General features: G+C 46.1%; 2 protein-coding genes and 1 long non-coding RNA gene across 17 annotated transcripts in view; 1 reads left to right on the forward strand and 2 right to left on the reverse strand.

Moving 5' to 3' along the window:
* Nucleotides 1-7,055, reverse strand: part of LOC116450120 (hydrocephalus-inducing protein homolog) — a 70,311-nt gene extending 63,256 nt beyond the window's left edge. Inside the window, 5 exon segments of the mRNA XM_032122180.1 lie at nt 212-336; nt 3,476-3,579; nt 3,581-3,677; nt 5,122-5,258; nt 7,047-7,055. Of these exon segments, the coding sequence (XP_031978071.1) occupies nt 212-336; nt 3,476-3,579; nt 3,581-3,677; nt 5,122-5,258; nt 7,047-7,055 (472 nt within the window).
* Nucleotides 7,056-13,672: 6,617 nt separating this feature from the next.
* On the forward strand, nt 13,673-14,516 carry LOC116450064. The gene is made up of 2 exons (XR_004242663.1): nt 13,673-13,973; nt 14,192-14,516. It is a non-coding gene; the product is annotated as an uncharacterized LOC116450064 (long non-coding RNA).
* LOC116450063 (hypoxanthine-guanine phosphoribosyltransferase-like) lies at nt 14,313-22,841 on the reverse strand. Of its 15 annotated transcripts, none has more exons than XR_004242656.1 (8): nt 22,688-22,841; nt 22,496-22,547; nt 18,781-18,887; nt 17,761-17,823; nt 17,199-17,216; nt 16,935-17,003; nt 15,886-15,932; nt 14,313-15,192 (listed from the first exon to the last, which is right to left on the reverse strand). XR_004242656.1 is itself a non-coding variant. In XM_032122108.1 (8 exons), exons 1-8 carry the CDS (start codon nt 22,727-22,729, stop codon nt 15,014-15,016), a joined length of 723 nt encoding a protein of 240 aa, XP_031977999.1. In that variant the 5' UTR covers nt 22,730-22,841; the 3' UTR covers nt 14,313-15,013. The 15 variants fall into 15 exon arrangements, 1 of the variants encoding a protein (XP_031977999.1); XM_032122108.1 differs by lacking the exon at nt 22,496-22,547 and adding an exon at nt 18,162-18,345 and having other exon boundaries at nt 15,886-15,935; nt 16,924-17,003; XR_004242654.1 differs by having other exon boundaries at nt 14,320-15,328.
* Nucleotides 22,842-24,443: the final 1,602 nt, after the last annotated feature.

The following is a 24,443-nucleotide window of genomic DNA, read 5'->3' on the forward strand; positions in this document are numbered from 1 at the left end:
GCAACTCCCAGCAAAACAGGATTCCAAAAATCCTAGCCCTGTTAGAGGGTATCCACTTTATCGACCCTCTAAACACCAGCTAGTTCTCACTTTTCTTTGGGGTAAAGCTGGAACAGGGGAGGCACATCTGGAGAGGGAATTGAGGTGGCTGGGACAACGGGGAATGATGGTGGAGAACTGTCCCGTGCCCCGTGCAGTGCCCAGTGCTCACCTCTGCCGTAGCACACTACCAGGGGTGCGTCATGGTCACCGGTCCTCAGCGGCTGATATTTCACTGTCACCTCCATGGTTTCGCCAATGCCCAGAGTTCCCCTGGCCGGAACCACGGAGAAAGGGCTGCAACACAAAGACAGGGATCAGGACTCGGGGGAACATCTGGGGACTCTATACCGTCTGCAGTCCAGGTCACTTCTGCTCACTTGGGCAAACAGAGAGCAAACAAACCACAGTCAACAGAAGACAGACAGAACACACAGGATCACAAACAGCTGCTGACTCTCGTGGGAGGAGATCCAGCCCTCACAAGATCCTGTGGGAATAAAATGACCTCATCTCCCCCATGCTCTGCATCCAGCTATCTGCAATGAGACTCAAGGGTCTGACCAGCCAGCAATCCCACCAGAGAATAGGTTTGTGAAAAGCACAGAGAGGGTTAAGAACTATCTGCATGCACAACTTGACACTGACTGCCTCAGGAATTTCTCTTTTCGTGCTGCCTATAAACCTCATCTCAAGAGATGCAAATGTTAGGGCACTACCTGCCCTGTGAGATTATAGCCTAGGAAATCAGATAGGGAGAAGGAGCTCTTCCTTGAAGACCAAGGAATAATTACTGTTGAATTTGCAGTGTGGTTCTTTGGTTTATTTTACCTTGAAAACATCCTGATTTAGCCTAAAAAGGCCACATTTTATCAGCATTTCAATGAAAGCTGTTTTAAGAAAAGGAGCAATCAAAACTCTGAAAGAGTGCAAATGCACATTAGAGCACTACAGTGGCATGGAAACAAGACCCAAAAGGAGGACGCCATTTACAATCTGAAGGATCCAGTCCCAGCTAAATGAAGCACCATTACCAGGAGCACATCAAGGAAACAGAACAGAAGGTTTCTGTGTATTTACCAGAGTCTGGGACTCTGGGTTGTCATCCAGGCTGGTAACTGTTTGCTTGGCCCCCCAGACAAACTCTGTGCGATGTGTTGGAAATAATTATGCAAATGTGTTGGTGAACTTTGATTTAACAGGAGCAATTAGGATTGGTCACCAGGTGAACAGCTCTTGCCTGATAGACACAAGACTCTGTGCTTTAATGGGACAGCTCAGGTGAAATGTGCTTCTGCCCAGCAGCTGCTGGGCTTTGTGCTCTTGCAGAGCCTCACTGAGGAAACAAAAGTTCCTGGCCTTGGTGCTTTGCTAGTGGTCAATCTGTCACCTTAAAAGTGTGTTCTGGGGAGTTTGGTGATGAATGCATCCCACACAAAAATAAAGAGAACATCTGGCAAGCTGAACTTCCTTCATGTCAGTAGTGACAGCTGATGAAGGCGCTTCATGTTCTGCTCATTAAGGACCTACTGCTGCAGTTGTGGGCCTGCCCTGTTCCCATTACCAGTAGTGAGAGCATCACTACTGGCTGATGGAGAAGCCTTGGGCCAGCAATGTTTATGTGCTGGACCTGAGACTTTGGAGAGAGGGGAGGAAAGACAAGGCCCCACCAGCCCCAGAGCTAGATTACTGTACATGTTTCTGCATCTGCCCCAGGGGTGCTGCCAGGATTGCTGCAGGTCTCTACTGGGGCTAGGGGGGATCAGTGCCTGGTGTGGGCAAGGCACAGGATTTTTTTCTTATTCTTTTGCCAGAAATTGCACCAGAACAGAGAAGCTGCAAGTTAAGGAAATCTCTGGCCACACTTCAGCGCTGCCTTCCATCCCATCCCTTTCCCACTCCTGTCCCATGTCTACATAGTCCTGCCCTCAGATAGCAGGATGGGAATAACACTCCTGGGGGTGACTTCAGGGGCTTGCCTGAGAAAGAAGGTATCTTCTTATTTCCAAATTATCAGGAGAAGAGGATCCAGCCAAGCTCAGAACTCAGCTATCAGGACTGAAAAACTGAGTGCAAATCAGCCCCTGCATCTCCTACATCCCAACCTGGGCTCTACCCACCAGACTCCTCTGTTACTGCTGTAGCAGTCATCTCTCACATATAGACTTGGCTCCCCAAGACCTAAGGACACAAGCTCTGCAGTTAAACTTAACTCCTCTGAATTTCAGCCAACATCACTAAGCTCTTCCCTGAGCCCACACATACGAAGAGCTGTGAAGGAGACATCCCTGTCACTGTAATAACCAAATGAAAACCACTGCCAAGAGATGGGGCTGGCAGGCTACCTTTTGGCCTTTTATCTGTTCATTGTGAGCTGTTCCTTAAGATAGTTCTCATCCTGTTAGATCTGCCCTTTCCATGAATCACTACTGCACCTGGCAGGCAGAAAAGGTAAGGTATGAAGGGGGTTCTAATAGCTTGTTTTCTTCCGCTTTTTAACTAGGTCCATTTAGATGTTTGTTTTCTTGTATGGCATCCAAAGACAGGTCCAGATCTCCCAAGGGCACCTTGCAAGCCCCAAACACTGGTCTTGCTTTGAGCAGTGTGTTTGCTCAGATGATTTCCAGAGGTCCCTTCCAGCAAAAGTTATTCTATATTTTTATCTTCTAAATCAGCCCAATTGCTTTTCACATATTCTCTAAATGTGTCGTATTTCCTACACACCTGTGCATATATCTATAGGCATGAGCTATACTGACAGGCACTAGAGGAGCTGGACCTTTATGAAAGTTCCCAATGAAGAATTCATGATATTTTGGCAAACATTTAACACAAAACAAAATTAAAAACAGAGCAGAAACACAGGAACTTCAGAGTATTTACAAAGAAATCTCAGTGAAAGGGGGCCCGACCTTATTCAGAGATTTAAATCATCTGTTTGAAATTTTCAACTGGCTTTCAAAGGTTCATCATGGAACAGAAGAGGTGACTGATGCCCTCAGCTGACAAGGGAAATCAGATCAGCTTTAAGGAATAGGAACCGCACAGGGCTGCCCACAACATAGCTCATGTTGGGCATCCAATATGGGGACTGCTGGAATGCCACGTGCCTGTGTCCTCCCAGAGAATTTGGTTACCTGCTCCTGTCTATTTGGCTGACAGTGCTGAGTAACCATTTCAGAAGCTGCTTGTGCTCAGGAGGGTGCAAGCCAGCTACTAGCATGTTCCAGCACCCTCCAGGAAACCTGGGACAGAGAAAGCTCAAAGGTTGCATCCTGCTAAGAACACTGGAAGCAAGAGAAGATGCCACCCATCCTGCTCACTTCAGCCAGGGCTGCAGGGCAGCAGCTCCAATGCTCTGCTTCCTTCTGTTACTCTCTCCCAACTCTGTTTTCACCCAAAGGTGTTTTGCACAAGAATAGATGAGCTGCCTCACCTCTTGGTGCTCATCTCGTAATGAGCTTCCAGGTTTCCAGTGTTTTGAACCAGCAGAGTCTTCTCACTGCTGCGTTTGACTATACAGACTGGGAAGTCCAGCTGGTGAGGGCAAGTGCAGGATAGGTCGGCCACCAATGGCCCGAACTGGCACAACTATCCTTTCCTTTCCACTGGTGCAGGAGAGCTCATGGGAAATAATCCTGCAGGAAAAGAAACTGGCTCAGCACAGGGCATTTAGTGCCATCTCCGTGGCAGAAGAAAAACCATTTCCTATAACCCTTCAAGGGCATCAATTTACCTCTTCCACCCCCAAAATCAACACTAAGTCCTACTAATATGTCCCATTTTAAAGGCACCAGTGCCCTTTGCAAAACCTATCTCAGTGGCATTAAGCTCTTGTGTCACTTGGATCGTACAGAGAACTGCCCTAGGCCACCATAATTTTTACTCTAAATTTTAATGAAGTTAAATAATTCCTAAGTCTCTTCTAAGCAACATGGAGCTAGGGAACACAGGACATTCCTCTTTAGGTTTCTATATTCCTGCTGTTTGAGAATAGGACAAAGTGTTAAACCGACTCTAAGCAGCAAAAGGAAGATGAGAAAACAGCTGCACCCAAAGAGATCCTGCACGTCTGGCCGGCTGTAGAAACATCAGTTGGCTCAGAGCTTCCCTCTAACTTTGCCTGTCCAGCCAAGTCAGGAGAAGAACAGTGCTAAGAGGTAGCAGGATGCTGTTGGAAAAAGTCTCTCTTTGTTTCCCTGCAAGGCTTCCTCCCCTCCATGCCATGTCCTAAACGCTTCTGTATGAACGAGCTCCAGATCACAGCATCAACCCTTCACATCACAGCACTGAGATCAGACTTGCCAGGGCCTCAGCACTGCTGTTCAAACCTCCAAGGAAAAGCACATCTGGCACAAAATGGGTGCTAGTTGACAGAACAACCACAGTGACAGGCATGAAGACAGAGCCGCAGCAGTGTCACTGCCACAGGCTCTGGGGTCACAGGTCTGTCTGCCTGCAGGTTGTACCTGCCCTACACGAGCTCTTTCAGGCAGGTGTCTAAGTCACCTGCAGCTCACCAACCTCCTGCTGACTAAGGGCACCTAGAGATCAGTGTGCCTGTGCCAGGCTGGCTCCCTGCCACAGGCACGGCACATCCTCTGCCCTGGCCCTGCAGCTGTACCATGGTCAGTATCATGCATCTGGGACAGCACAGCTGCAAGGCTGGAGAACAGAGGGTGTGAAAAAGCACTGTCTGTGCTCCAGTCCAGGGGGAAGTAGAGAAGCTGTTGCCAGTTAGGGAAGGAGGAAAGCTCTCTGACCTCTTTGTTCCTCTGGTATTCTCCACAATAATTAAACCCCTTCCTAGAGATGTGCCTAGAGATGGCTGAACACCTATCAACACTCCTCTGTCATTTTCATACTGTTCCCTGTGCATCTGCCCTTGGGAACGCTCAGCAATGTGCAGGGAGGGGAAGCAGAGCCTGCCAGGCCTGCGTGCAGTGCCTGACAGCACGTGCCAAGGTGTGACTGTGCAGGCTGCCCGCCCAGGGCCTGAAGCCAAGCTCACAGCGTGGAACGGGCTGTACCCAGAGGGCAATGGAAGCAATGGCTTTGGAGATAACGCTCCTCCAGTCTCACCTTGTCCTTGTCAGGGGTGAAGTGGATGCGCACAGGTGTGATGCGCGCCTGCCGGCACTCTGTGGTACGGCATCATTGGAGCCCACCAGCCGGAAATGAGGTGAGTTCTCCATGGTGACCCTCACCGACCGAGGAGACTGCAGGAAAGACACGAAATGATGATTTTGCCACTTGTGGAAACGGACAAGAGGAGACCTGTCTGTGACCTGGTGACATCCTTCCCTGACCCCTTTTCCAAAGCACTTTCAGCTGTGGAAGGTACAGGTAATTCACAAGGGTGAACTGAATTCCTTCTGTCTGGGTCCAGCATTTCAGCCAGGGGCAGTAGGGCAATGGCTGGTGGGAAGGAAGGGCTAAGCAGGTCAGCACCAGCAGGCTGGAGATGAACCAAGTCACCTGCATATTCAACAAGGCCAAAAAACCTGCTGGCTTCTGCCTGCACACAGCCATGCAGTCAGTGTTCCAGAGGAGGAATGTGCTACTTGAAGGCAAAACAGCAGTATTATCCTGGGGGAAGGAAGAAATTCTCTTCCTAGCAGATCGGGTTTGGGTGGGGCAGTTGTGGAGATATGCAGGCAGACCAGCAAGAGAGGAGACCAACCACTGGCCTTACTGAGAATAAACCAAACCTGAAAAGCAAAAGAAGGAACACAGCAAGACAATCCCTGAAACAAAGAGATGCCAAAGAGAATTTCAAGTGGGACTGTAAAGCAGCAAGGAAAAATCATAAAGCTAATGAGAGCAATCAACTTGCCAAAAGTGACAGAAACACAGCCAGGCTGTGCCTATCGACTATGGGCTTCAAAGGCATTTTCTGCCTGGAGAAACATGACCAGCACTGACTGACAGTGTGGTTCCAGTATTAAAAGCTGATCTTGGCTCTCCAGGGGCTCTTGCTGCCTGTGCAGGCAAGCTGGGCTGCTGGGCATTCCTGCCTGCAGCCAGCAGTCCCTGCGGGCACCCTGCAGCCAGGTTCAGCCCTCTGGGGTATGCAGACACAGCAAATACGCATTTTCTAGCACATAGATACCAACCCCCGAGCACCAAAATGCATCTCAAAAAGTCTAAACGAGATGATTTTGACTTCCTCCTGTCTCTTCCCACCAGCCCACTCTTGGCACAAGCCTCATTTGAGAAAATGTTTCCCTGACTGAAATTCAAATGGTCTCATTTTTCCTCTTTACACTGGAACACAACTGCTGACATTTTTCAACTTTTTTCCTCTCAACTCTCTTGGGAAACTGCAAAACAATCACAATTTCTTCAAGTGAAGAAGTGAAAACCTCCAGGAGCACATGGCTTTGGATGTGCTGTGGTTCTCCAAAGGGAAAGCAGAGCATCATGTTGCTTTTGGAAAACCTGAGGAGAGCTGAATTAGGCTTAGCAGGAGCCTGAAGAGGCACCTAAAGGCCTCCTGCTGCTTCTGCTACATCAGTCTGATTCCAGGGCTGTTTCAGAACACATTTCCTGCAGTTCCAGTGCCATTAATTATAAGTGATTCCAGTATAAAGTGGAGAAGACTCAGCCCCTGAGCTTTGACTGCGAGTTGCACAAAGGGAGCTAAGCAGGCTGAGAGAGGCAGAGATTCATACCAGGAACCAAGATGAACCAAGGAGACACAGGATGTGGTGTAGGCTCGAGGCAAAGCACGAGAGCAGGTAAGAACTGCACAGCCCGCAACATTCCCATCAATCCAGGGCTTTCAAGAGAAGGGAGCTCCCTTAGGACAGATACTATCAACGCATGGCCAAAATCAGGGGAGAATTCCCAGCACAGGAAGATTTCCACCATCTTGCAGTACACAGGTGCGGAGACATTTTCCTCTGGATGTGCTGCAGCAGATAACTTGCTCTGCTGCACACTATGGGAATTACACCACTCTCCTCTTCCAGCACAGTGTTAAATCTCCACGTCCCAGCACTTACCTTGTCCATATTCACGAGATACAGTATCATTTCAGAGACCTGATGAACGAGGAAGTTCTGAAATACAATCTCTTGTGGGGAAACCTGAAACAAGTTCTGTTTCGAGGTAACTGGCTTTAACAGGAGAGGCTAGAGAGAGAGAGGGAGAGGTTGAGCTGCTGGGAGGAAGGTTCACAAAGAAGAATCTTACACTAATCCCCAGTGAAGTACAGACTCTGGGTGAGTACATCTGCCCAGGCCACACTGGGGAAACAGTGGCTCTTCCACCTCTGCTCTGAGCTGATTGAGAGCTGCTGGGCCACACTGAGCAGGCTCAAGCCAAGCTGTTTTTTTGGCACATTTCTTAGGTTTCGTTCTCCAAAATGCCAGGCAGCATTTACCTTAAGCACAGCCCTGTGCTCACGTGGTCACAGAGCTCATTCTATGACTGAGCACTCATAGAGTAAGTCAAACCCACGAATTTACATCAGACTCCATGGGAAACAATTTTGGGATGTCCTTTACTCTGAGACAGGGAAACTGAGGCCCACGCAACTGCAAATACCGTTTTTGATCTAGAACTTTGACATCGCTAAGAAGGGAACAGTACCAGAGGAGGTGTGAGGGATGAGGTAATATTTTGCTGAAGCCAAAAGGTTATTAAGTGAAAGAATGAGGGTTGTTGGGTTTGTTCTTTATGTGTTGCTATTCATGGTTTGGGTTTGTTCTAGTTATTTTGCTGGGTGTTGCTGTGAGCTGGAAGAGGGGCGGGGTTGAAGACCTGACCGAAAGGAAGTATGATGAGAGGGGAGGGACAGAAAAGTAGGTGGTCGGGAGAGAACGTTAGTTCCCGAGTACCCATCCAACGGGAAAGGGGACAGGGACAGTCCCCATCTGGGAAAGGGTATAAAAAGATTGCCATTTTGTTGGAGGGTGTGTGTGTTCATCTCTTGGGGGAGGGAGACACACCCAGCTCAGCTGAATCGTTACTAATAAACAGTCTTCTTTTGCTTCAACGGCTTTGTCCCCTTTAATTGTACTTAAAAGTTAGTATAGCGCTTCTAACCGAGGTAAAGGGAAATATAAAGTAACACAGCAGTTAGGAAAAAGACAAATTACGTGAATGCTGAATGAGGATAAGGTTCAGTTATTTTCTCAGCAATTTGGGTAAGACTAGAGTTGGTATCTCCTTTTTCCATGAGCTTTAAATGGGTACTTTCTAGTAATCTATTATTGCTATCTTATTTAATACCATTGCAGAGGCACGTCTGGAATGACACAACAACAGCAAATGCTTCTGGAGCAGAGACACTGCTTTGAGAAAACTCTTCCCTGCTTTGTCTGCCTTCTCCAGCCACACCGCTGCCACTCCAGAGACACAAGCAGGTCTCCTGTGTCTTCACAGGAGACACAGTCTGCTGAAGGGAGTGGCTGCAGCACACTGCCCCTTAGTTGTGGCCTTCTCTCAGGTGTTCCTAACCCCCCTAGCCAGGGCAATACTTAACCAGTCTGTTACATATTTCTTGATGCCCATTTCCTGCTCAACAGCCCACCTCAGTCACCTACCCGTTTGGACTGTGCTTTATACTGAGCCAGTCCTGCAAGAAAAGCAGCTTTAAACACACCTCTAAGTAGGCACAGATCCAGATAAAGCACACCCATTCCCCTCTGCCCAGGGTGAGTCCCCTGTACATGTGGCAGCCTGTGAAACACTCCGTCAGGGTCCCAACACATTGTTCCAACCCAAAGCATTAATGCAATTAGTTTTGTTAAATCAGAAGTAATTACTGCAGGCCCTCAGCCTTCAAAGGCCAATGCTGCCACTGTGTAGGGAATCCTATGACCCCAAGCATTTGATGGTGACCACACCAAAGCAAGAGGTGGCTATTTCAGCAGGAGAATGGAAAACGGCAATTTTGTGCCTTTGTGTCCCCAGCCTTCCCCCCACTGATTAAGCAATGGCAGCTACACTTCAGCAGACCCCAGCAGCTTCAGCAGAGGTTATTTGTGTTGGCTTAGTGCAGATCAGGACTCCAACTCCACCACTACCAGCAGTTTGCAATGACAACAGGACCTGGACACTGAGGTATTTTGCTGGAAGCAAGTCTGTCACAAACATACACCCTCTACAAACCTCGCATCAAACACCAAGGAAAAGAGCAGGAAAAGACTACCTTTCGACCAGTCTCACTCTTGTCTAGAAGTGGGCCAATTCTGGGCAGACTACACACTTTAGTCTGGCCTCCAGTGCTGGCCTCTTCCTTCTTTTTGAGACACTTCTCCCTCTGGAACAGAGAGGGAAGCAGCTGAAATGCAAAAAAAAGAAAAAAAGCCTCAGAGATGCCCTTGTTCAGAAAGGCTCCTCTTGCACTGGTGGCACTGGTGAGTAATTTGTGATCACAGCCTCCAGGACAGTTCTGGAAGCCCTGGAAGTAAGCTGGTGAAATACATGATATCAGTAAATTAATAATACAGAATGGAATACACATACTCCAACCACATGGCTCTGTCCCATTAGCTTCTCTGTGATTTGATGTGACATGCTTGGGGATTTCTGCTCTTTGGGCATTTGTTTCCTCTTTAGTGCCACTGCATTGGGCTGGTGACCTTTGCAGAGAGTGGGGAGGAGTTATCTGAACTCCCCAAACTCCATCCCTGCACAACACTCACAACCCACAGCGTGGAGATGTCACTACTGGCTGAGTCCGAGGGAGGCAGGAAAGCAGCACTGTGCCAAGCCTGAAGCACAGCAACGGGTCCAAGTTGCAGTGCTCCCTTTTTAATTAGCACTCACTTTCTCTGTCTGGCCTCGCAGAGCCCTCCACAGAAGAAAACAGAGAGATGTCCTTGACAGAGCCCCAGCACCAGGGCATCTCCAGTCAAGTGAGCTCCAGACAGCAAAGGGGCCTTTGTGGACGGGAAGGAGGAACTGCCCTGACTCCACTGCTGGGCTGGATCTGTGCCCCACACAGGACACGAGAGAGAACAGCTGCTTTGGGACCTGTTCTAGCCGGGACCAGCCGTGTCTCTCAAAGCTCCAGGCAGAGTTGGAGCTCCCCCCCCACCCCATGCCAGGTGCCCAAGGGCAGGTTGGTGAGAGCAGCACAGGTGAGTGTCCAACCTGACAGAAGGAATTACTGTGGCAAAGGGGAGGCAAAGAAGCACACCCTCACGGCTTCGGCTTTCCATTGGTTTAACTCGGCTCCGGTGGCACAGCCAGGCAGGATGCTGGACTGTCCCTGAAGCAACACACGGTGTTCCCTCCCCCCCACCAACAGGAGCACGGCATAAAGAGGTGGGGAGGGGGCCTGCAGCTTCACGGCACTGCTGCACAACACGAGGGGCAGGGAGAGGAGGGACACGAGGGCAGTTGGGCCTTAACACAGCCCCAGTGGGTACTTACACTTTGAGACTTCATTTTTATCCTGGACAAAAGACGTCCAGGCGCTGATGTCTTTTTCAGGAACTCAGAAGCCATTTTGGACAATGTCGTGAATATCAACGACTGTGCCTCAAAAAAGCTGGAATGGAAGGAACAACAATGGAACTCTGAAAATCCAGAACCCAATTCATGGCAGACTCAAGGGTTACTAAAAGATCTGTATTATTTTAAAGTAGCTAAGTGCTTGTTTGGCATAAGTAGCTAGTATTGTTAGGCCTCTAGTTGGACTTTGCTTGAACTCTATGACTATGTTGTGCAATTCAAAGATGGATCATACTGAAACCTGGAGCTAAAAATCTGAACATTAATAATAGTTAGAACAGACAAAGCTGTAGCTTAAATATTATGTAAAAATAGCTAGAGTGGACAGCCCATAGATTGTGCTTTATGAACTGTAACAACCTCCTCTTCTTTAGGCTAAACAACCCCAGCTCCCTCAGCTGCTCCTCACAGGACTTGTGAGAGACTGCAATGTTATGGTCGGTTGACACTGTTGGGGCTGCCCGAGGCAGCACAGCGTCCAGCTGCAGATGCCCTTGGCTTCTGGTACTGCCGGCAGGGGTCAGCTGCAGCCTGCACGGAAAGCTGTCAGCTGCAGCAAACAGGGAAAGCTGTCAGCTGCAACAGGCAGGGGTCGGCTGCAGCCTGCACGGAAAGCTGTCAGCTGCAGCCTGCAGGGAAAGCTGGCTCCTTCGCAAGGAATGAGCCCCAAACAAAGGTGGTGTAAAAGCGTCGGCAGAGGCAAAGGATGAGAGAGGGGCCTCTGTGTAGGTTCCAGCAGGTTTCTTCCCAGTGGAAGATCCAGGGCCAAAGACCAGGAAAAAGGGGAAAGCACAGCATTTTATACGGGAGTGGAACAAAGGGAAACAACCAATGGGGATCGACTGAGGAGGAGGAGTAGATAACAGGGGAATAACCAATGGGGATAACTTAGGGGGGAAAATTACATGAGTAGACCAATGGGGCATCAAAGAAGGGAGAACTTCATAAGCAACTAGTGGAAATATATAAACGTGAACTTATACATAAAACTGGGTGGAGAACTCCTTAACCAATAAACTTAAAACATGTAAACTAAGAACCACTAGGAAGATGGGAACTCGCTGTAACCACGGGGTGAGAATCAGACCTCTTGTGTTCTGGAGGCCTGTTCACTATTCCTGTGGATGCTCTGCTGCAGTGGTGACTGCCACCTGCACTGCAGGTAATGGCTTAAATACTGCTAGAAGGACTTGTTGCCCACTGTGGCAAAACTGTGTAAAGAACCTGCGACCACCAAAGCCCACCCCTCCCTGAAAATGCCTCCTGACTGGAACTTGGGACTGTGAGTTAAGCCGCCTAAGAGGACCTGAAACAAGATAAAGGTGACACTATTGTCCTATTATCTCAGGTCTGGGGAGAAGTAAACAAGGCTGAGGGAGAACAATGTCTCCACAAGAAAGCCAAACCCAGCAGCTGTCCTGAAAATAAGCTCTGTCTGGGTTCAGGGCGGGGAAGCCATAGCCACAGACTCATCTGCTGAGGCCAGGTTTGCACACAAACCTCCCTTCAATAGAGGGGGAAGGAGGAAATTTCGGGTGTGTGGCGTGACCTCTGGTAAGAGGCAGTGGACACTCATCCTCCCTCACACAAACTGGCTCAGCTGTAAAACCCCCCAGCCCCGGAAGGCCACATCCATGGGGCATTCCCATGAGGGGCAGCAGAGGGGGTGTCATAACCCACCAAAGACCTCCAAAGTGCTCCCACACTCATTCCTGAAGCCTTGCACCAGACAACTGCATGGAATGCAAAGTAACACAACAGATCCCAGAGTGTTGCAAGAGACAGTGTCAAACTTGCCCTGCCCCGAGGAGGTACCTGGCCATTCCCACCTGGCCCAAACCTGCATTAATCCATTGGACTCTATGTTTTGCAGGACCTCACCACAGTGAAGACCAGAAGAGGATTAATGGGACACCACTGGGATCCATGGAATGGTGATATTTTCTACTTAATCTTCTCTATTTCTTTCCCTCTCTTCCTCACATTTCTGTTACATAAAATCCATACTATTGACTTTGGCATATGGTCTCGTTTGCACCTTAATTCAGAGGTATCTCCCTAATAATTTTAATAACTAGATCATAACAACCCACTGAAACTTGAACAGAACTCATTCACCTTTAAGCAGTTTTACGTAATCACTATAGGAAAAAAGTGCATCGACTGGTATCTCTAGGAAATGTTGTATTGCTTCAGTGAAAAAAAAGCACAATCAGTAGACCACAGTAGTAGCTCATCCACTCAGCTGTACATGCCACTGAAGTGCTGCCCCAGAAGACTGACATTATCACATCCTGTATTTCTCTTTGGCATTCTCTTTCAGAGCACAGATGTGACAAAACCAAAAAGTACAACTTTGGTCAATCTTTACCTTCAAACGAAATTCAAGACTGCTCTCAGAGACCAATTCTCTGCAAACATTCACTGCTCTCAGAGACCAATTCTCTGCGAACATTCACTTGGCGAATCGCCCAGTGTAGCCGCCTGGATGCGCTAGCTCAGGCTGCGAACGGCCTGCCAGGAGCGCGTTCTCCGGGAAACTGAGGCGGCACCAGCGCAACAATCGCTACGGCCGCGTTCGCCGTCTCCAGGCGACTCACGGCGTTCGATTGTCGGGGGGGCCGGGAGGGGCCGGGGCCGGGGGGCGGGGCCGGGCCGGGCCGGGGGCCGGGCTGGGCAGGGCTGGGGCGGGCTGGGGGCCGGGCTGGGGCGGGCCGGGGGCCGGGCTGGGGCGGGCCGGGGGCCGGGCTGGGGCGGGCCGGGGGCCGGGCTGGGGCGGGCCGGGGGCCGGGCTGGGGCGGGCCGGGGGCCGGGCTGGGGCGGGCCGGGGGCCGGGCTGGGGCGGGCCGGGCAGGGCTGGAGCGGGCCGGGGGCTGGGGCAGGCCGGGCAGGGCTGGAGCGGCTCGGGGGCTGGAGCGGCTCGGGGGCTGGGGCGGGTCGGGCCGGGCAGGGCTGGAGCGGGCCGGGGGCTGGGGCAGGCCGGGCTGGGCTGGAGCGGCTCGGGGGCTGGGGCAGGTCGGGCCGGGCAGGGCTGGGGCGGGCTGGGGCAGGCCGGGCCGGGGCGGGCCGGGACGGGCAGGGCTGGGGCGGGCAGGGGGCTGGGGCAGGCCGGGCAGGGGGCTGGAGCGGGCCGAGCTGGGGCGGGCCGGGACGGGCAGGGCTGGAGCGGGCCGGGCTGGGCCGGGCTGGAGCCGCTCCCCGGGCGGTGGCGCTGGGCGGGCCTCGGTCACCCGCTCGGTCTCGCCGCAGTCCCGCCTCGGTTCCCGCTCGGTCTCGCCGCGGTCCCGCCTCGGTTCCCGCTCGGTCCCCGCCTGTTCCAGCCTTGGTACCCCCCCGGTCCCCGGGCGCAGCGGGAGGAATCTGCTCCGGGGCCCGGAGCGTGACGGGCACGGCGGCAGCGCTCGGCATCGCCGGACCCTCGCACCCAGCTCCGTGCTGCTCCTTCACAACGGGAAAAACCCAGGGTCGCTACAGTTTGTGCTCAGCGCACAGTACAAGTGGGAATCAGCGAGGTGCAGGTCCTGGGCAGTAGTATTTAGCTTCTCGTTCTTCTTAGGGACACACAAATAGCAGAAGTAGTTTCCTGGGGTAATGGTTTATCACCTGGTCAGCAGCCAGGAGTTAGTGCTCCCGAAGACTGACATTATCACATCCTGTATTTCTCTTTGGCATTCTCTTTCAGAGCACAGATGTGCTAAAAAACCCCAGGCATAATATTTATCAACCTCTGTCTTCAAATGAAATGCAAAACTGATTTTCCGTCGTATTCCCAGAACCGCAAGAAAAACACACCAGAACCATAATTGTTTCAAGTTCCATACTTGCAGTAAAATCGAGATTTTAATATTCTTTCCAAGTTTATCTGTAATATATAGGTTTATATATTCTAAAGAACTCAGGTCTGTTAAATTACTGCATACTCTTTCATGCTTCTGAGCAATAGCACAGATTGTTTGTATCTTCAACAGAACTGGTTTGTCTCAATAAAAAGACTTTCAAGTGAAAAACTTCTGAGTTAACCAGAATTAAGAAAGTACTTTTGAAAACAAAGGAGGGAAAAAGAGATCAGCCATATTAGTTTATGATGTTTCCAAGTCTACTACTCTGTGTAGCCTAAGGAAGCTGTAATGGAATAAGGGAAGAGAGATCTTACGGACCATGTTATCCGGTGTATGGAAAACCTTCACACAGAGTCCATGCACGACTGCTTTAAAGACTTGGTGATAAAAGAGCAGCATAGGATTGAACTAAGACAGACAAACATCCAATTTAAGTCAAACTACAAAATATTTTATTTTCAGATGGGGCCGCAGATTGTATGCTGCTCACCATCCTGGGGGTTCAGGATGTCCTGCAGCATGGCTGAGCCATGAGGCTTGTGAAGTAGATCTATAAAATCTAAGGCACAAACATTTCTTATACACCTACATTGCCTTACCAGCTCGGCACCTTAAAAATGGTTTTGTTCTTTTAATGGAAGTTTCTAGTTGGAATGGAAGGGTTTTTAATTGTTGAGAAGCTCTGAGTAGAAGCAAATGTTCTTGCTGGGTACCTGCAGTAGGTAGGTACCTGATACCTGGTAGTGGAGGAACGTGCATGTACTTACATTTAGGTCTCTGAAGTATTCATTATAGTCAAGAGCATATCCAACCACAAATTTATCTGCAATTTCAAAGCCTGTATCTGTAAGAAAATGCAGTTCTTTTTATACTTCAGTGGTGTAAGTAGCTTTTAAGTGCACAGTTTGTATTCAACACATGCTTGAGCTAAGAGTAATAGGCATCCTCTCTCTTTCAGGGTGCTTCCTTAAGAATCTGAGCTGTAAATTGATGACAGAGGTTAGAATCTAAACCATTCCCATCAGTCAATAATACAATTAAGGTGTTAAGAGAATGATTTTTATGAACAAAATAATTGTTTAAAACCTAGTTATGAGGTAGTCCGGGGAGACGAGACAAGGAGTGAGATTTTACTTGAGTAAAAGTAGATGCAGGGTGACTCAGTAGGACTTTTCAGTTTGGAAACAAGGCAAGTTTAATAATGCAGAGTCAAAACAAATGCCCTCTCAGGTCAAAGCAAAATAATACACAGTTAAGGTTTGGTTCTGTTTCTGCTATCTAAATAGTTTAATTTGTATATCAAAGCTAAGCCTGCACTCAGGCTAACGAGGGGAAAAACGAAGGTGGTCATGAGATCTCAGGATGGCATGCATAGCTGGTCATTAGTTCACAAGTGTTTATGTATTTTTCCCCCCATTTCTCTTGGCCTTCATGAAACTTATGTGCGGGTTGTCAGATGTGCTGCGTGAAGTGAAATTATAAGACTGTATTTTGGAAAATACAGAAAAAAACAGTACTAGAAAAACACAATACTTACAGTCTGGTCTGTAACCTGGACTCTGACATGTCCTTTTAACGAGCAGGCTGTAAGGCAGAGCAGAGAAGGTTGGTTTTTAAAATACGTCTTGCTCTAAGCTGTAGACTTCCCTTCTGCCATGCCTTCCCATTAAACTTCTAAAATCACGCACTTAAATTAAAACAGTGAGATTATTGCACAGAAAGAAGTAGTGTTCAGCCTTGTAAGGGAGGGAGAAGCAAAGGCTCTGATCTAGGTTGATTCTGAATGTCCAAGTGGCTCTGTTTCCTATTCAGTTCCCTTCAGTCCTGTGTCTCAGATCCCTGCCCTTCCACGTAGCAATGCCTCAGGACACTAGAGTAGCACAGAAGGGGAACCACATTCAAGTGGCCGGTAATGATTTTAGTGGGGAGGGGTGGAGAAAAGGACAATTTCTTCTACAAAATCATGTCTATTCTTGGTTTTCCTGTGCATTTCAGAAGAAACTGAGAACCTGGACAGTCACTAGAAGGACTGTCTGAATAACTGATGCATAAAGCAACTGTTTTATAAAGCATTGTGATTACTTGACAGACACAGGGATATGCCACAAAATTTTCTTTTAGAGATCTGCTAAAAGCAGATCTAGAATGCTACTTGAAGTCACCTTCCAAGTACTGACAGACTCTTAGATTCTGGAAGCTTCTGCAGTTGAGGATATTAAGAAATATTCTGAGTGTTGTCATTCTAGTATTGAGGCAACTGAGGTGGTGTTAGAAAACCTATGGAAAGAGATGAATTTCCTTCAAACATAAACAAGTAAGAAACAGGGAATCTATCCAATTTTATGGACTACACAGAAAGAGCCATAAAACCTTTTTTTATTAATTTGAACAATGAAGGTGGTAGTGTGTGGGTAAATTTCCCAGTTTAATAAACAATTTTTCAGCAGCTGGATAAGGATTGCTTCCGGCATTTGCGTCCTCCCTCCCAAACCTCAAGCCTAACAAGCACCCATCAGCATACACTGACTAGTCACCCAAATGATTTGAATACATTAGTTAGTGGCTATATCCCTGTACAACTTTTACCATCCTTGGTTTCTTGTCTTTTATTTTTGAAAGCAGTGCATTCATTGTTCTACCAGTCTCAGTAATGTCCTGAAAGAGATAAAAAACCAAATTATCCTTCAAGTCTGAAAGGAAAACCAGAGTATCACTGGATTAAATTAGAGCATGCACACTTGGCAGCCCAGTAACATAATTAATTATTGTTTTATGTGTAATACGTATTAACTTGAAAAGCAGGGAGAAAAAAGTCCATGTCATTCCCCCTCTCCTTCAATTGTTACTTACCTCTACTACTAACACATTCTGGAAGAGATTGCATAGGGAAAGAAAGGAAAGGAAAGAAAAGATTTACATGGCAATATTCAGCAAATTATACAGCCAGGAAAAGCACACTAAAAGCTTCAGGTCCAAGGAAGTTGCATTGATCTTCAAAGGAGCTTGTCACTTGAACTATTGACTTTACTTTGGTGTTTTCTGAAGAATCTTTCTTGAAGTATTTATGAAATCTTAAAATATGGTGATAAAAGCACCTATATCAGATCTGTATATTACTCTCTGTGTGGCATTGGTATTCTAGAACCATACTGAATGAGTCTGTTTAGTACGGTTCATTTCTGGGGGTTCTGGGATAAAATGGGGAAATAGGATGTTTTGAAGCACTCATTACTGGTGGCTTTAAGTTTCCACTGAGATCAGTGGGAATTACTCACAGTTTCAAAACTCAGTATCTTAAAACAGTGTTAAGTGGTTAAGTAAGTATGCAGTATCAAAATCTTAATAAAGATGGATTTCCTGGAAGATACACAAGAACAGTTGCCCTCTAAAATCTGGAGATGCTAATTCATACCTTCCCATTTAGTGTAGACAGTTCCTCTCCAACAAACCGGATTTTTTCTGTAGGTGAATCATTCTAGAAGGAGAAAGAAGAGATAGAAGTCACATAAAACATGCCCAAAACTGTTATCCTGCATGTGTATGAAAGGTGTGCTGCTCTTGCTTTTTTCCAAGAGGAAGGAGTCTGAGACCTGCCCCTGGCTGTGTCACATTCAGTGTTCTGCTGTATGTTTGTTCCAGTGAATGTATAATATCCACCCTTTGGGGCAGATAAGTAAATCAGTTCCTTTTCCGTAATTTGAACAGGATGTATGCATAAACTCGATTTTTGTGGAGTTTTCATGCAAACTACCAGTATTTAAAATCCCAGTCTACAGAGAGACTCAGTTTTCCAAAGAAAAGAAAGTTGCTTACACAGTAGCTTTTAATTCTGACAAAATCCACGGTAACAGGCACAGATTTATCAGCATTTTGATTTAGTGCCTTTATGTGGTCCAGCACATCAGCAAAGAATTTATAACCTCCTTTAAGGACACAGAGTGCAACAATGTGATGACCCCCCATGTCTTGCATGGTATCTCTAGCCAAACGTTCTGTCCTGGGAGGGGGGAAAAAAAAAAAAGGAAATTCTGGAAAGTGTTTTGTATATCATAGTTGTTTGTCCATGTATTAAGGAGAGTTCAAGTAAAAATTCTTATCTTGCTGTTAGATTTTTATAACTAACAAATTGTGACCACAGCAAGTCATAGAAAAGTTAGTTACGTATTTGCAGGGCACAAGATGATTTAATCCATAAACCTAAGTATTGCAGGATAGATGGGCTTAAAGATATTTGAGGGAACATGGAAGCTTAACTGGGCTTGTAGAGGAATCCTCTCCATAAACCCCCTCCTGTGTTAGACTTTAGGACAGAAGTGTTAGGGCTGCAGGGTTTCCATATTTCTCATGGGCTGTGCAGGGCAGGACCTCAGTCTTTTCATTTGGAGGGACAATTGGCATCACTGTCACTATTCTTTGCTGTTTACCCTCATACCTGTCCAGGGTGAGTCCATGAGGAATGAAGATTCTTTCTAAATCTTCTTCATAATGCTTAAGAATACAAAAGAGATTTTTGTTGTAGCTGCTTTCTTCATCTCTTACCTGCAAGGGAAAGGGAAGTAGCTCTAAGAGTAGCCACAGAGCCATACAAGAAAAAGCTCTCCAGTCTCTGATAGTGTGAAGAAAAAATTCCTCGCCCCTAATAATGTGTCAAAATAAAAATATTTCTAAGAGTTTTTGATCTCTCTGCCAGAACAATTCACACTCCGATAACTCAGGAGCTAGTGGCTGAGTTGTGAATGGATAACAACTACTTTGCCCCAGTCATTCTGAGATAAATTCTTGGCCATCATCAACTCATTAAAAAAGCCACTCAAAACAGTAACCTCCATTCTTGTTCCATTTCCCCTTCTGCAGAGCTCAGTAGCTTGCTTGTGTGGTAGACAAGCAAAAATTAAAATGTAACGCAAGCGGATTGGGATTACAGGTCAGCATGTGACTTTGGGATGCTGCTCTACCTTAACCATAGTTTTTCACTGTGTGACAGAGAAAACTCTGCCTCCTAAGCATGAATTCACAGCTGAACTTTTGACAATCCAGCTGTTAGCTGTCTCAGAGGAGAGGGGAGATGGCTCACCCCAAAGGAGAAGCTTTAGGATGGCAGTGGGAAGAGGAGAAGCTGCAGAGGGTGCCTATAGGTGGGAAGCAGTTGTGCTGTCTGCCCTTGGAGCAGAGTGCTCCTCATCGTGGCTGGCTATGGCTACGTCCCACGGATCCAGGCCTTAACCCTTTTGCCTACAGGATTTAGGATTACAGTTCTTTATTCAATGTGCTGGTTTCAGGTTGTTGCACCCAGAGGTGTCTGCATGTCTAGAAGCTCCATAATCTCCATTTGGGTTTCTCTTCTGGACCCAAACAGATCTGTGTCTTTGGATTCTACCTCCCTTCAAGACATTAATGGATGCTTTGTTCATTTATAAAGTGGTGGTACAAAACCAGTCAAGGAAAAATACAAGGAAGTATTTAGTAAGTATTTAGTAAGTTTTAGAAGTAAGTTAAGAAAACCCCCTCAAATTTGTGAGATTTTTTCACACCTGATATTGCCCTGCTGTTGTTAAAAATACAGAACAAACTGAAAGGAAAATTCAGAGCTGGCTCAAAGCTTCACTAGTGCAAAATAGGTTATCTACACACTGTCAGGATTTCCAGGATTGTCCCGGGATTAAAGTATGCACGAGACGTCGCTGAGATGATTTATTGCTGCATCAGTCTCATGTTTATTGAAGGGTGAGACAGAAGAGTCATTACAAACAGCATCTCTAATCAAAAAGGCAGTAGTCACAGTAACAATAGCAGAAGCAGTAGGCCTGGCAGCTGCAGCAGGTACAGATGCCAGGCAGCAGCAATTCAGTGAGGTAGCAACAGCTTACTGGAGAAGCAGCAGCTCACTATATCTCTACAAGGCATTTTATAACTTTTTTAGCCAATAAGCAAATGCCACAAAACTTGCTACACATTTGTACCAATCAACACTGTATAATTTTGCCGCAGTGTGTACTTTCTTATCCAATAAACATGTTGCTATTATAGCCTATTGCACAAGCTTATACTAATACATCTTAACTTTCTAGGAAACTTTACTATAAAACTTATTATTAAACTCAAAACTCTTTACTCTTTTATTTATCACTATTATTTCTTGTATAAAGTATATTTTTACTACATTTCTACTCTTATATGGCATATTTATTTCAAAACTACAAAACTGCATTTGCTTTAATTTTGTAAAAGCTTATTGCTCCAAGTCAGGCAGTTTTCACCAAGGAAATGTATCCATTTCTATCTGCTCAAGCACAATGTCGTTTATGTATTCTGTCAGCACCTGCGGGCTCTCTGTGAGAGAGCTCCCTGCAACTTCATTTCCCGCAGCACACCAGTTACGTTCCACCCAGCTCAGTGAAGTGTCTTGCTAAAAGCACAGAGCTGTGGTCTTGGCAGTAATAGCATAAAGTATTGCTAACAACAACACCTTCAAACTCTTTAGAGAGATGAATTGTTTTTAATTCTCGTTTTCTTTAGCATAGGAGAGATGAGTGCTTAGGAAGAAAAGAAAAATGGACTTCGGGGAACAGTAGTAGGTTATTACTTGCAAAACTCACAGCAGCCAAAAATGAAATAACCAATTACTGCCATTTATTTTAAATTGGCCATGAATGGCTTCCTGCATTTAAAGATTAAACTAGGGACAGGTGTTAAAGGAAATTTCAGAGAACAGATTATAGTAGCACAAGGCAATGGATGTAGAATCTCGTCCTGGCTGGACTAACCGTGTTCTGCAAGTACTCAAAATGGATCAGTCCTAATGGTCCAAGGCACACGTGCAGAATGACCTTGCAGCTGAGCCCTGGGTGGGTGGCAACAGTGCTGTTCTGCCTGGTTTAGTCACTATTTTCTTCATGGCTGAAGTAGTGCAGTGCAAGCTTAGGTTCAGGGTTGTTTTTAGATGGAGTTTGTTTGTGCCTTGTTGATCGTGGAGAGACACTGGCAGTGACACTGGGGTCTGCTTTAGTGAGTGCAGAGCTGCTCATGGTTTGATGTTCTATTGACCCAGCTGGACAGCTCAAAACCGGCACATTTCTGCCTCTGGGAGGTTGCTAGTGGTGAATACACAGGCAGGATATGGGATTAATTTAATTAGAAGCATTGGTCAAAGACAATGATTATTTGAGACTACTCGAACACATAAACATCATTATCATTTGAAGTATCAAAGCACCTTAAAGGATAGTCACTGACACCAGTATTAAAAGTACTGTTTGTTTTGTTGTTGGGTTTGTTTTTTCTTCAAGATCCCCATGTCTATTGCATTCTACTTAACTGCAGCTTAAATGCAGTGATAATGCTCCCTGCAATTTGAGCAGCTTCTTTTGCCTTATCGTGATACTGATTGCATTTTTAATGGACTTTACAATCTGCTTTTGCATTTATAAAAGCACAGCATTTCATCTGCAGAGCAAGTTAAAGGTCAGCCTTCTTGCCAATAAGCTGAGCTTCCTGCTGCACTTGATGTGTGACACCACAACTGTTTCAGCTCAAGTGAGGGATGAGCTTTGTCCATGTTGATGTAACAGTGGAATAAAGGATATCTCGAGGCATACAGGTGTGCGTAGTCATTACTGCTTAGAGCTACTCCAGCAGTGCAGCTTTGTAGCTGGTACTTGTTTAGCAGCTGTGCTCATTGAGATTCTTGGGTACAAACAATATCTGCTACAATAATATCCTCTGTATGAAGCATTTTTTAAGGCCTAATGAAAGGTTCAAACCCAGAACTTTAAGGATTGCTTCCGTTTGAGCAGCACATCACTACAGCAACCTGCTGCATACGCCTTACAGGCTCATGAAAGTGTTTGCATTGCGACACATGCTGAATAATACAGTGACAGCCCATAATAATAAAGCAGTCTACTAAACTATCATACAAAATCATTAAATTTTTAAATCATGAGTTTGTAACTTGAGCAATTAGTTGTTTAATTTAGTTTCAGTCTCATCTGTTGTTCAATTACTGATGTAGATTTCTGAGTTTAAGGGGAAAAAACAACAAAATGAACTACAGTAATGTGATACAGTAAAGGAATTCATAAATAGTTTCATCAGCACAGAATGAAAAAACATGAATATAGGTATGGTAAAGTCAAAGAATATCTTACATTTGTAGAAAAGTGAGTCTATTAGATGCCTCTGCTCTGAAAGCCATCTTTTCTGTGGAGTAAATATAAGAACCAAGGCCTTTCATTAGTCAGTATTTCTAGTTCTGCTATTTTTGCTGAAGCTGACCTTTTTCCCCCCAGCCAAAGCTCCCTTCAGGCAAATAACCAAACAAGGACATTATGCTTTCTTACCTGCAGTCCATGAGCCATAGTCCCTCTTTGAACTGTGCTCATGCAAAATGAGTTGGTGTTACTGCTGCAGTTTGGCTCGCTCTGTTTTCATCTTCCGGTCAGATCATGACTTGCTTCTAAAAGGTCAAAGCTGCCATCTTTCCTGCAGGAAGCATTACTTCCTTCTACTAATGCACTGACATCACAATCCCAGGTTTTTACCTAATCAGATTAACCAGAAATAAAATAGGCTTGAGGCCTGCTGTAACCAATGAGAGTAAAGACGTGGGGAACGAGGGAGATGCAAAAACAAAGCTCGTGAATCAAATTAGTGGGAAGGAATAGGTAGAATAGTGGGGTTTTTAATTGAAAACACACGTCAGATACTTGGTAGTAGCAGGCGGTGTACACATCAGTGGTGTATGTGTAAAAGGTAAGTTTGTATACCGTTTTCTGCCACAGCGTTTGTTTACACAATCCATTGTTGTGACAAAGTCTATGTCTTTTTAAATTCATGCCATAACTTGCTGTCAGAAAATGTCAGTCAGAGATAAAGCAGAGTAAACAAAGCCATATTTTTAAAAGGGGCTTGAAGGAGAGGTCTGCAGCTGTTGAGATGTGGTGAACCTTGTCTGCCATTCTTCCAGGTCAACCTTTCATAAAACGAGGGGGTGATAGTTCCAGTAACATGCTTCACATCATTTAAAATCAAATCATGCTGACATTCCCTGTAATCTGATTTGTCTACCAAACTGCACTATTATCTGGGATTAACATGAAAGCCTGAAGTTTCTAAAAATTAATCCTACTTGCAAAATGAGCTAAAACCAGCTGGCATGCAACATATTACAGGATGTTCTTACTAGATGGGGCACATTTTATTAATTCAGCTAATTTAGTGTTCTCTTGGTGAGGGAGCACAGTAGCTAACGAAAGGAGATTTCTTTTGTTTCTTTGCAGTCTCACAGTTCTCTTCAAGTGTGGCTGCTAACACCTGGGATAATGTAGAAAGTCTGCTCCAATGGATTAATGGGCATATCCACAACTTTAAGTGGTACATTAAATAGTAGTTCTGTTAGGGAACTATTAATGCCTTGAGGCTACCTGACCCCTATGGTCCATAGAAGGACCAGGACCTTCCTTCTATGAATTCCTTACTGTATTTCCTATACACCTGTGAGCTCCATATCCTGAGAAAAGCCTTGCTTTTCTATATCCTAGTGTAAGGTGGCCCTTTCTAGCTGACACACTTGTTGGTTGATTCTCATGTAGTTCTCCACATTTAAACAGAATTTAGCCTAGTTTTGCTAAAATCAACAGCATGAATGCAACTACTTGTTTGAAGCCTCTTTCTAATCAGGGCACTTATTATTTGGACTACTCTCAGTTTACCATTTCCAGCAGTCGAACTGAGCACAGTCTCTAAAATTATAGTGATGAAATAAACATTGTATGCATATCTGGTATGATCTGTAGCTCCCAGCTTATCTGTGCCATGTTTTAAAATGCCCTGTTCTTCTCCCAGTGAGGGAATTTTTTTTGTGTGTAATCTCTGTATAGGGAAACCTTGACTACAGATCACTCCTCCTTGGCAGCCTGCTCTCTGAAAGGCCACTTGAAAATATTCTCCCATGTAATATATTTGCTTTGGTTCTGGATATTAGAAGGCCACCTTTGCTGTGTAAATTTTATAACCCCCTGAAGTCTTTACTCGAGGCAAGTTCGATTCCACGTTACTCACATTTCTGGAAACTGTACATCACAGCTTGCACATCTT

This window comes from Corvus moneduloides, chromosome 12 (assembly GCF_009650955.1).
Source record: "Corvus moneduloides isolate bCorMon1 chromosome 12, bCorMon1.pri, whole genome shotgun sequence".
Taxonomy (NCBI): Eukaryota; Metazoa; Chordata; class Aves; order Passeriformes; family Corvidae; genus Corvus; species Corvus moneduloides.

Bases quoted from the DNA above. Each gene is read 5' to 3' on its own strand.
- LOC116450063 (XM_032122108.1), bottom strand. From the start codon at position 22,729: ATGAGCACAGTTCAAAGAGGGACTATGGCTCATGGACTGCAG. The intron at 18,888-22,687 runs GTAAGAAAGCAT...TTTCCCTTGCAG, and splicing joins CTATGGCTCATGGACTGCAG to GTAAGAGATGAAGAAAGCAG. The intron at 17,824-18,161 runs GTAAGCAACTTT...TTCTCCTTCTAG, and splicing joins TCAGAATTAAAAGCTACTGT to AATGATTCACCTACAGAAAA.